General features: G+C 43.3%; 1 protein-coding gene across 1 annotated transcript in view; it reads right to left on the minus strand.

Moving 5' to 3' along the window:
* LOC126470561 (transforming growth factor-beta-induced protein ig-h3-like) overlaps positions 1-12,681 on the minus strand; it is a 367,429-nt gene that overhangs the window by 40,386 nt on the left and 314,362 nt on the right. Inside the window, exon 11 of the mRNA XM_050098498.1 lies at positions 552-742. Coding sequence (XP_049954455.1) covers positions 552-742 — 191 coding nt within the window. The remainder of the gene's footprint in view (positions 1-551; positions 743-12,681) is intronic.

Below are 12,681 nucleotides of genomic sequence, written 5' to 3' on the forward strand. Positions count from 1 at the left end.
TATATATCAGTTGGTTTCACTGAGAAATTCATCAATGGACTAGCAGGAGTTGGCCACCAATAAATCCTTTTGGCTTCTCTTAAACTGAATTTCATTGGTTGTTAAGCTTTTTGTGGCTGCTGGCAAGTTATTGAAAATGTGTGTTCCTGAATATTGCACCCCTTTCTGTACAAGAGTAAGTGACTTTAAATCCTTGTGAAGATTATTCTTATTTCTAGTATTGATTCCATGAATTGAGCTATTGGTTTGAAAAAGTGATATATTTTTAATGACAAATTTCACTAAGGAATAAATATATTGGGAAGCAGTAGTTAGTATCCCTAGTTCCCTAAACAGGCTTCTGCAGGACGTTCTTGAGTTCACACCACATATAACTCTTCCTGCACGTTTTTGTGGCGGAAAGTGGCTTTAGTTTTGAGCAACTTTTGGTAAATATGAAATAATAAAATTTCGCGAAAGTCTTTACCATTAATAGCTGAAAGTGGTCGTATAGTTCTTACCGTCTGTAATGTGGCATGCATAAGCCGAATGAGAAGTTGTTTCTGCCTTACGTGAAGTTTCCGTCACGGCGTAGGATGTCGCCGGCCGAGCTGTTAGGGGGTTGGAGCGGCTTGTTGATGACGTGTATGCAGCCGTTCATGCCGTGGATGTCGGGCCTGCGCAGCATTGCGTCCTCCACGCCCAGCGCCTTGCGGTAGACCTGCAGTCGCAGCGGGTGTGTCTCGTCCAGCGACATCAGCACCTGAACACAAGTCTTGCAACTACAACTGTCCTCTGTCAACAATCTTCAGCCTAAAGCAGCGCACCCAAAGAACCGAAACCATATGCCCATCAGTCGTATTTTGTGTAATGCACAGTGGTTTCAAATTAATGGACGAGTTCGTGGGGCTGTATTTTCAAGAATAAGTTTCACATTAAACTTACAAGGGGGATCCTCAGATTGAAACAGTGACTTTCAAATCGCACACAAACCTCTGTAGAAGCTCTCGAACGTAGCGTGCAGCAAACTTGTAAGCATTTCCCATTAGCGCTTTGCTTACAAATTGCGTTTAATTGTTTCGATTTAAAAGTGATGGCAGCGATATGCGTTTTTGTTTGCAAGTATATTTCATGGAAAATCTACATGTACATCTACATCTATACTCCGCGAGCCACCTTACGGTGTGTGGCGGAGGGTACTTATTGTACCACTATCTGATCCCCCCTTCCCTGTTCCATTCACGAATTGTGCGTGGGAAGAACGACTGCTTGTAAGTCTCCGTATTTGCTCTAATTTCTCGGATCTTTTCGTTGTGATCATTACGCGAGATATATGTGGGCGGTAGTAATATGTTGCCCATCTCTTCCCGGAATGTGCTCTCTCGTAATTTCGATAATAAACCTCTCCGTATTGCGTAACGCCTTTCTTGAAGTGTACGCCACTGGAGCTTGTTCAGCATCTCCGTAACGCTCTCGCGCTGACTAAATGTCCCCATGACGAATCGCGCTGCTTTTCGCTGTTTCAGTGTAGGGGCTGTAATCCATACAAATTATAAAAATGTAAGTATTTGTGTATGTATGTACCACATCTCCCCCTAAACCACTGGACCGATTTCAACCAAATTTGGTTCCCATATCATTTACTATCTGGAAAGAATCACTGTGGTGGTAAGAACCACCGTCCTATCAAAAGGGTCGGTGTGAAAATGCAGTGTAGCTCATGGCTGGACGTTACCCATACTTTAGTTATCCAGTCTCTGAGACTGAGAGCATTTGGAGACTTGCAACAAACTTTAGACATAATTTCAGACCGTCACGAAACTTTTTCTCGCTGATGACCCCCACGAAAGGATGAAAGGAAAAAAATTGTGGCTCTTTTCATTTTCGCTGTTCATGCAGTAAAGCTGCCACATGAAGTTTTAATTGATTACTTTAGTATTCCTGACATTTTGCAGGCGGTATTCACATATACCACTGAATGAACGAGAAAAATTACATCATTGTGCGACACTTAATTCAGGAGATACGACCTCATAAACACTGAATGTTTGAAAAACCACTGCACACTGCATCATGCAAGATGTTTAAATTTATTACTTCTTTGCTTCAACTCTGTTCGTAACACTTTTGTCAGATAGTACTCACATATGCCGCTGAATGTACGTGCAGAAATATATCATTGTATGACTCATAGTTCAAGAAATATGACTTCAAATACTGACATGCAAGAGAAATCTATCGCATCATGCATGACGTTTTAATGTATTACTTCTTTGCTGCTAATTCTATTCACAACACATTTCTTAGACAGTAGGCACATACACACTGGATGTACCTGCAAATTTACATCATTTCACAGTACATGGTTCAGGAAATACGACTCATAAACATTGAGCTGCGGGAAAATGGAACTACACGGTGAAGTTCGCTCGACATATAGGTGGGAATTTAAGGAGATGGGACCAGGATAAACTCACTAAACCAGAGGTTGTACAGAGTTTCAGGGAGAGCATAAGGAAACAATTGACAAGAAAGGGGAAAGGAATACAGTAGAAGAAGAATGGGTAGCTTTGAGGGATGAAGTAGTGAAGGCAGCAGAGGATCAACTAGGTAAAAAGACGATGGCTAGTAGAAATCCTTGGGTGACAGAAGAAATAATGAATTTAATTGATGAAAGGAGAAAATATAAAAATGCAGTAAATGAAGCAGGCAAAAAGGAATACAAACGTCTCAAAAATGAGATTGACAGGAAGTGCAAAATGGCTAAGCAGGGATGGTTAGAGGACAAATGTAAGGATGTAGAGGCTTATCTCACTAGGGGTAAGATAGATACTGGCTACAGGAAAATTAAAGAGACCTTTGGAGAAAAGAGAACCACTTGTATGAATATCAAGAGCTCAGATGGAAACACAGTTCTAAGCAAAGAAGGGAAAGCAGAAAGGTGGAAGGAGTATATAGAGGGTCTATACAAGGGCGATGTACTTGAGGACAATATTATGGAAATGGAAGAGGATGTAGATGAAGATGAAATGGGAGATATTTTATTTATTTATTTATTTATTTATTTATTGATTTATTTAACCTGGCAAGATTAGGGCCATCAGGCCCTCTCTTACATCTAACCAGGCATTCTACTTATTTTACATTCATATGTTTTAGTAGGCATGTTAAACTACATCTAGTACAAAAAGTGAAATAAACAATTTGAAAGGTACACCTGGAAAAATACATACATATAGAGTTTATATTCTTAGGTCACAAGTACTGTTATAATTAGACATTATTGAAGAGACAGATTTTAGATAGGAGTGCCGGCAGCAGGGAGTATGAGGGAGACTCATGGTGAAGGGAGGAGAAGAATAGAGACATGATGAAACATAATTAAGGAAATATAAAGGAAAAGAAGATTGCGTGGCTAATAGAGAAAGATGAAGAGGAAGGCATCTCAGGAGCAAGATAGGAAACGCTAGCTTTGCTATTTGACTGATGAGGGGATTGTCCTTGTACATTAATTTTGTGGAGAACTTTGTGAGGATGATAGTAGGAAATGCTTCAACTTCTTCTTAAAAGCAGCAGGAGATCGAATTTTGCGCAAGGTAAGGGGCAGTTTGTTCCAGAGGCGGACAGCGGCAACTGAGAAGGAGTTTGCAAAAGTTTTTGTTTTGTGAGTGGGCACAGTTAGGATACCAAATAAGAGTGACCTCGTGTTTCGATTATGATGACATGACAGGTTTTTAATCTCTGAAGCAAGGTACTGGGGTGCTTGCGCGATGAGGAGTCGGTGGAGTAGACATAGAGTGTGGTAGTCACGCAATTTGTCCGGCCGCAGCCACCCTAGCTCGGAGTATGAAGCACTAACATGATCATATCGGCGAATGTTGCAAGTGTAACGCACTCAGGCATTCATGGTTAGCTCTAGCCGTCTTTTGTTTTCACTACTCATGCCTTAATGAATCACATCACAATAGTGGAGGTTCGGTAGAACAAGTGCTTGCACGAGCTGGCGTTTCAAGTCCTGTGGAAATATGTTCCGAAACTTTTTGAGAGCATAGAGACAAGCAGACGTCTTTCGGCACACTGCGACTGTATTCTCCGCCCAGTTGAGATGCTCATCCAAAGTTACACCCAAGTTCTTCACTGTTTTCTGATATGGTATTGGAGTACCGTCGAGCAGAATAGGAGGTAGCTGTTCGCGGAAATCTGAACTTATTAATTTCTGATGGGCTATTAAGATTACTTGCGTCTTTTTTGCATTTAGTTTAAGCCCCAGGTTTTTCGCCCATCTCACTACTGAAGACAGATCATCATTCATCTGAGCGATTGCAGTGTTTACATCTTCAGGTCTGACGCTTAGGTAGAGCTGGAGGTCGTCGGCATAGAAATGATATTTACAGGAGGACAGAACCGATGAAATATCGTTGACATATAAAGAAAACAAAAGTGGTCCTAAGACTGATCCTTGTGGCACTCCCGAGGAAACATGTTTCCAGGAAGATTTTTCATTTACGCAGACAACACATTGCTGTCTGTCTTTTAAGTAGCTTTCAAACCAACTCATTGCACTATCAGAGAAATTAAGCTGTTGCATTTTTCTGAGCAATATGTCAAAGTTAACAGTGTCAAAAGCTTTGCTGAAGTCCAGTAGTGTCAATATTGTTGCCTTTCGATTGTCGATGGCATATTTCAGGTCATCAGTTACTTTAATTAGAGCAGTGTTTGTGCTGTGATGTTTACGGAAACCGGATTGAAATTTGTCATATAGGCTGAATTCATGCAAGTGTTCAGTGATTTGGTCATGAACAATATATTCAAGTGCTTTGGAAACAGCAGGCAGTATGCTAATTGGTCGGTAATCACTAGGCAGTTGCGGGTTTTCGATCTTAGGGATGGGTCGAATTAGGCTTCTTTTCCATGCAGTAGGATATATTCCGTTCACGAGGGAAAAATTAAATATGTCAGTTAAGACAGGTACTAAGATATCGGCAACATTCTTAATCATGGTTATACCGATACTGTCGTTGCCTATTGCATCAGAAGAGATTCTCATTATTGCTTTTCTTGCCGTATTTGTTGTTACATGTTTTAGATGGAAGGTATCGTTGTTAGTTATCCTGTTTGGGGATTCTTGTGGACGGTAATTATCAGCTGTGCTGGTATTCAGAGGTGCAGAGAAGAATTCATTTAATTCGTTAGCTGACACATGAAAAGTAGTTTCCGATTTTGCCTTTCCGACCCCCAAGCTACGGAGATTCTTCCATAGAGTCGTGGGCGTCAGATCGCTGCATACAAGGGAGCGAGCGTGCCTGATTTTAGCATTGCGAATGCATTGTTTCACTCTGTTCCGTAGCTTTCTATATTCTTCGAAACGCTCGGGTTTCGGATCTGCCTTGAAACGCCTGTGAGCAGCATCCCTATTAGTCATCATTTGACGTAATTCAGCTGTCAGCCATGGAGCAGGAGATTTTCTTACACGGATTGTGCGCACAGGTGCATGTTTGTCATAGAGGGCAGTGAGTTTATCACCAAGTTCATTAATTTTGCCGTCGATTGTGGGTTTTCTGATTATTTGATGCCATGAGATTTCTGAGCAATCGGCTGTTAGAGCGTCAAGGTCAATACGTTTCATGTTCCTACAAGTTATGTAACGCGATTTGATCCTTGGGGGCTGCACAGAGTAGGCCAGGAATATTACATCATGTGCTGAGAGGCCAGGGGCCAATGTTTGGCCAACATCTCTTACTTTGTGAGTCTGTTTCGTTGCGATTACGTCTATAAGAGTATGACTGTGCGCCGTATGGTGTGTAGGTTGTAATGGAAGAATGTTCATGCTATTGCAACTAAACAGTCTTCTTAGGTTTATTGCGGAGGGAGTGTCTCTTAGCAGGTCTATGTTCAAGTCACCCATTACGATGACATGTTCGTATTGGCACTGAAGTGAATGTAATTCCGACTGGAAGGAACTCATTGAGCTTATTTTTGGCGGCTTGTACACGACGCCAGTCAAGAATTTCCGACTTTGTATATTTATTTCAATGAACATGAATTCAGCCTCTTTTTCTTCTGCAGGATTTGACGTACATAAGACTTTCGCTTTGAGATCTGTTCGTATATACGCGCCGACCCCGCCACCTCGCTTTCTTGATCTGTCTGCCCTAAGAAATGTGTACCCTGGGAGATGAAAAGATGCAGAGGATATGTGTGGTTTCAACCACGTTTTGGATAAGAGGATTACGTGGTAGTTTAGTTGGTTGAAGAGGAGGCTAAGTTCTTCGTAATGCGCAGGTAAAGACTGGATGTTGCAGTGAGCTGCTAAAAGCTCTGACGCGTTCCGCCGAGCTGCCTGGAGTAGGGTGGCAGACTGGTTTGTCCCTTTGTTAGGCACTACCTGCCGTGAGGGGCACTGGCCGCTGCTTCCGCCAAGTGACATAACACAGGGGTGTCCGAGATTTTGCACTCCCTGTTTGTGACACCGCGAGTGCCGAAAGAAAGGCGCCTGCTAAAGATTTCCTGAGGTTGCGGGAGTATAGAAAATGGATTAGGGGTATTCTGTGCAAGGAGAATATGACCAAAATAGTGACGGCTGTCTGTCACTGTGTATCCTCTGTCGTACGAGGAGAAATGTAATTAGCGTATTTGAAACAGCTTAGGGTGGAAATAAGGGAGAGGGGATTGATTTAAGAGGCCGATGCTGCCAGCAGAGAGAAGTAAGCTTAGTAATTAATAGATTATCGTAGGAAGCTAGAATTAAATTGAAATTTACTAAAGTGATACTGTTAGTGATTATCGTAGGAAGCTACAATTAGATTGAAATTTGCTAAAGTGATACTGATAGTGATTTTTGTTATGAACAATTTAAACCGAAGAGATGGGTGATTAATGAACTAAAGGAGAGACTAATAATTGCAATAGAACTATTTCAGAACGGAAGAAAATAAACTGAGAAAATGAAAAAAAGAATTAGCAGTAACTAAAATTAAGTAATGGTTAGAGCTACAGACACAAAAAAAAATAGTGAAAAGTTAATACAGTTACAAAAACAATTAGTTGAAGGTACAAATATGGGTATAATAAAAAAATTAATAAAATTACAAGACTATATCTGAGTATTGGGGCTGTTACAATTGCAAATGGTGTTAAGTTTGCACTTTTGGCTCGAGTAGCTTCACTTAATACTATTCAGTTCTGTCATGTTTGTGACTGTCTTCTTTCCAGCTGCTGTCTTAATGATTACTCTGCCATCCTGAGTCAACACATTCTGAAGACCGAAATGGGATATGGCACTGTTTAAAATCTTTAGGCGTTCGTGTGTCAGATCTTCCCTTATTGTAAGCCCTGTCCTTGCTAACTTCTTCTTCTGGGTAAAGATCTCTGCCCTTTTTCGGTACGAGACAAATTTAATTATTATTGGACGAGGTTTGGTGGCACCTGGTAATTTTCGTCCCACCCGATGGCTCCTGTCAATGTCTGCCTTGGTCACTTCAACGCCTAATTTTTCACGCGCAACCTGTATAAGCAGGTTGTCAGTGTCTTCTTCCTTATTTTCTACTACTCCAAACAGTCGTAGACTATTTCGCCTTTGGTACTGTTCTAGTTCGTCAGTTGCGGCAGATAGTTTGACTTCCAACTCTCGTGCCTTTTTCTCGTATTCAGACACAGACTTTTTTAGTGCTGTAATTTCGGCAGTATTGGCCTCAACAGTTTCACGCATTTTGGCCAATACTGCTGCCGTTACAGTATCTGATATAGTGCCTGCTATCAGATCGAGGTTGTTTTTATCGCGAAGCGCAGCGTTTACCTCAGAGCGGACCAGCTCCGCTATACCGGGAGCCGCGGCCGCACCTTCCGCCAAGAGCGGGCCCGCCGCACCTGCTGCTTCCCCGCTGCTGGACGCGCTGCTGTTCACTCTTCTGTTTACCATTTTCTCGAAGATATTGGCGGAGCACAGAAAACAAATAGCACTACTGCACAGAACACTGTTGTTTTCACGATTTCCACTTGTACTAGACAACACCACCTGCGAGAACACCTTCGAATTCAACTAAATTTCGCGAGCCGAACTTAACACGTGTTACACTGCAGCCGCCATGACACGTGCCGCCATGATACTGCGTGAAGAGTTTGATAGAGCACTGAAAGACCTACGTCGAAACAAGGCCCCCGGAGTAGATAACATTCCATTAGAACTACTGACGGCCTTGGGAGAGCCAGTCCTGACAAAACTCTACCATCTGGTGAGCAAAATGTATGAGACAGGCGAAATACCCTCAGACTTCAAGAAGAATATAATAATTCCAATCCCAAAGAAAGCAGGCGTTGACAGATGTGAAAATTACCGAAATATCAGTTTAATAAGTCACGGCTGCAAAATACTAACAGACGAATGGAAAAACTGGTAGAAGCCGACCTCGGGGAAGATCAGTTTGGATTTCGTAGTAATATTGGAACACGTGAGGCAATACTGACCCTACGACTTATCTTAGAAGCTAGATTAAGGAAAGGCAAACCTACGTTTATAGCATTTGTAGACTTAGAGAAAGCTTTTGGTAATGTTGACTGGAATGCACTCTTTCAAATTCTGAAGGTTGCAGGGGTAAAATACAGGGAGCGAAAGGCTATTTACGATTTGTACAGGAACCAGATGGCAGTTATAAGAGTCGAGGGACATGAAAGGGAAGCAGTGGTTGGGAAGGGAGTTAGACAGGGTTGTAGCCGATGTTGTTCAATGTGTATATTGAGCAAGCAGTAAAGGAAACAAAAGAAAACTGGGAGATGAAGAGGCTTGCACAGGATAGATTAGCATGGAGAGCTGCATCAAACCAGTTTCAGGACAACAACATAGGTGAAATATGTGTACAAATGAGCGTGAAATATGTTAAATATGTGTAAAATATATCTGACATGTGCGTGTGCGAGGAAAGCCAAGGGTAAAAAGCTTATGCTAATCCCCTGGGAGATTTCAGTCAGATTTGGTACACACATTATTTACAATCTGGAAAGATATACTGTAGGGCTGTACTGTAGGGGTAAGAGCCACAAGCCTCCTATTGGGTCGAATGTACTGACACGGAGAGAGAAGGGAGGACGAGGAGATGGGCAGACAACAGTGGGGGGGGGGGGGGGAGGAGATAGGAGCACAGATAAGAGGAGGAGGAAATGGACAGTGGACAGAGGTGGGGGAGGGCGAGATGGACAGAGAGAGAGGGGAGAGAAGGAGATGGACAGAGAAAGAAAACAGGAGGAGCTGGGCAGAGTAAAGGGGGACGAGGAGACGGACAGAGAGAGGGGCAAGGATAAAGCAGAGAGAGGAGGGAGGACGAGACAGACTAATAGAAGATTGGAATAACAGATTTTTCTAAAGTTACGCACCGTATTCGGTTTGATATGTACAAAAACTTTGTAAAAGGACTTTTTTTTGCAAATTTTTCAGTATTTATTTCACAAGTATGAATTTTAAAGTCTCTATCTTCTATGAAAATCAAGTAAAATTCTGAAGCAGGCGTGGTATAGATCTTTATAGCGTCTCCCCTATGCATTCCTTTCGACTACTTGCATCGCAGATATTAAGGCATGCGAAACTAAAGGTAAAGCGACTCTCATACTAGAACAGTTCATTGAGAGTTTTGCTTTGCGCCGACAAGGGCAGGCTCCAACTTCTGCGCTGCTGGAGGGCGCAGTCCTGGCCGCAACCTCTCAGATGACAACTTGTTTGAACCGAATTACACGATCTAGTCAGATTAATGTGAGCGCCGCCTATGTTCGACGTCGATGCGCAATAATGCAGACAGCAGGTGGTAGCACTAGCAGTGGAGGGTATATAAAGCTCGCCGGGGGATGTGGAAAACAGTGCAGTCGTTGTCGTAACGCGGAAACGCTGCGATTTTTCTGACGTCCGGAAGGAAATGATCATTTGCTTTCGGGCCAAGAGTGGAAGCATTTCCGAAACGGCTAAATTAGTAAACTGTTCGCGTGCCGCCGCGGTTAAAGTATACCGTGCAAGGTAAAAGGCATTATCTAAAACTGGCGCTGAGGCAACTGTGGTGCGTCACCGGCCACGGACGACAGGGTGAACGACAGCTGTGGAGGTGTGTGCGGGCGAACAGGCGTGCAACTGCAACTGTCGAGTAGCTGACTGCCCAGATGAACCGAGGGGCTACCAACAGCGTCTCCTTAACGAACGTTCAGCGAACGCTGCCGCGTGTGTGCCACCGCGGCAGGCGTCTGGTTCAAGCAACCGTGCAGACTGCTGTTCATCGGCGATGAAGGACGGAATGTTGTTGTTGATGTGGTCTTCAGTCCTGAGACTGGTTTGATGCAACTCTCCATGCTACTCTATCCTGTGCAAGCTTCTTCATCTCCCAGTACCTACTGCAAACTACATCCTTCTGAATCTGCTTACAAGGGAACATCCCCATCGCACCCCCCTCAGATTTAGTTATAAGTTGGCACAGTGGATAGGCCTTGGAAAACTGAACATAAATCAATCGAGAAAACAAGAAGAAGTTGTGTGGAAATATGAAAAAAATAAGCAAAATATACAAACTGAGTAGTCCATGCACAAGATATGCAACATCAAGGGAAGCGTGAGCTCAGGAGCGCCGTGGTCCCGTGGTTAGCGTCAGCAGCTGCGGAACGTGAGGTCCTTGGTGCAAGTCATCCCTCGGGTGAAGAGTTTACGTTCTTTATTTTCGCAAAGTTATGATCTGTACGTTCGTTCATTGACGTCTCTGTTCATTGTAATAAGTGTAGTGTCTGTGTTTTGCGACCGCACCGCAAAACCGTGCGAAAGGTCGTGCCTCTCCAATGGGAACCGAAAACATTTGATCGCAAGTTCATAGGTCAACCAATTCCTCCACGACACTGGTGACAGCATGTGCGTCACATGACAGGAATATGTTGTCGACCCACCTAACTTGTGCACTTGGCGAATGGGTAAAAGGATTCTTCTACCTTGCCCGATTTAGGTTTTCTTGTGGATGTCATAATCACTCCCAAAAAAGTGATGAAAACATAAGAGTTTGTCACATAAACTGCAACAAATGAATGCAACAGTTTCACAGTGGCATAGTTTTCCCTGTGCTCTGCCAAAACATTTGTTTTTAACGTTTTCAAATTTTTCCGTGTGTAGACCGTCAAATCCTGCATATGTCCAAGGAGATCTGAACATGTCCTGGAATTTTAGAGAGCGAAGTTGATCGTGTGTGAGTGCCTGAACTTTGATAATTGTCTGAAAATAAAAAAAAACTCGTCACTCGGGGGAAGACTTGAACCAAGGACTTCTCGTTCTGCAGCTGCTGACGCTAACCACAGGACCACGGCGCTCCTGTGCTCACATCATCCTTGATGTTGCATATCTTGTGCATGGACTACTCAGTTTGTATATTTTGCTTATTTTTTTCATAATTCCACACAACTTATTCTTGTTTTCTCGATTGATCTATGTTCACTTTTTCAAGGCCTATCCACTGAGCCAACTTATAACTAAATCTGAGGGGGGTGCGATGGGGAGGTTCCCTTGTTAGCGCATTCATCTCTTGGTCTCCCTCTACGAGTTTTACCCTCCACGCTGCCCTCCAATACTAAATTGCTGATCCCTCGATGCCTCAGAACATGTCCTACCAACCGATCCCTTCTTCTAGTCAAGTTGTGCCACAAACTCCTATTCTCCCCAATCATATTCAATACCTCCTCATTAGTTATGTGATCTACCCATCTAATCTTTAGCATTCTTCTGTAGCACCACATTTCGAAAGCTTCTATTCTCTTCTTGTCCAAACAATTTATCGTCCATGTTTCACTTCCATACACGGCTACACTCCATACAAATGCTTTCAGAAACGACTTCCTGACACTTAAATCTATACTCGATGTTAACAAATTTCTCTTCTTCAGAAACGCTTTCCTTGCCATTGCCAGTCTACATTTGATATCCTCTCTACTTCGACCATCGTCTGTTATTTTGCTCCCCATATAGCAAAACTCCTTTACTACTTTAAGTGTCAAATTTCCTAATCTAATTCCCTCAGCATCACCCGACTTAATTCGACTACATTTCATTATCCTCGTTTTGCTTTTGTTGATGTTCATCTTATACATGCACGTGAATACCGAAACTGGACGTTCACCGAGCGGCGTCAGGGGGCCGTTTCAAATGAATCGCGTTTCATGCTCCACTGGAGAAATGGCCGTTGGGTATGGCGCTGCAACAATAGTAGTAAGGAAGAGGGACGATTAAGAACTGGGGAATGTTTTCGTGGCGTTCCCTTGGTGATCTCGACATAATGGAGGGCACAATGGATCAACACTAGTAAGCATCTCTGCTTGGGGAACAAGTCGACCCCAACATGCAGTTTGTTTTTTCCCTGGCACGATGGAATCTGACAGCAGGATAATGCAACGTATCGCACAACTCTCAGTGTACGCGCTTGGTCCGAAAAGCACTAAAATGAGCCTACCATACTCCCCTGGCCACCTAACTCCCCGGATTTAAATCCAATCGCGAACTTCTGGGGCTACCACGATGTGTCTATTCGCACCGCGGATTCTCAACCGAGAAACCTAGGTTAGGTGGCCACGGCACGGGGGTCGGCACCTTTCAGAATCTCACCGGCTCACGTCAACGCTCCAAATGTGGTTATCCAGGTTTTTGACAGGCGACCGCATTAATGTGATTGGACAGTACGCGTATCCACGTTTCAGTCGCAA

This window comes from Schistocerca serialis, chromosome 3 (genome assembly GCF_023864345.2).
Source record: "Schistocerca serialis cubense isolate TAMUIC-IGC-003099 chromosome 3, iqSchSeri2.2, whole genome shotgun sequence".
In the NCBI taxonomy this organism is placed as follows: domain Eukaryota; kingdom Metazoa; phylum Arthropoda; class Insecta; order Orthoptera; family Acrididae; genus Schistocerca; species Schistocerca serialis.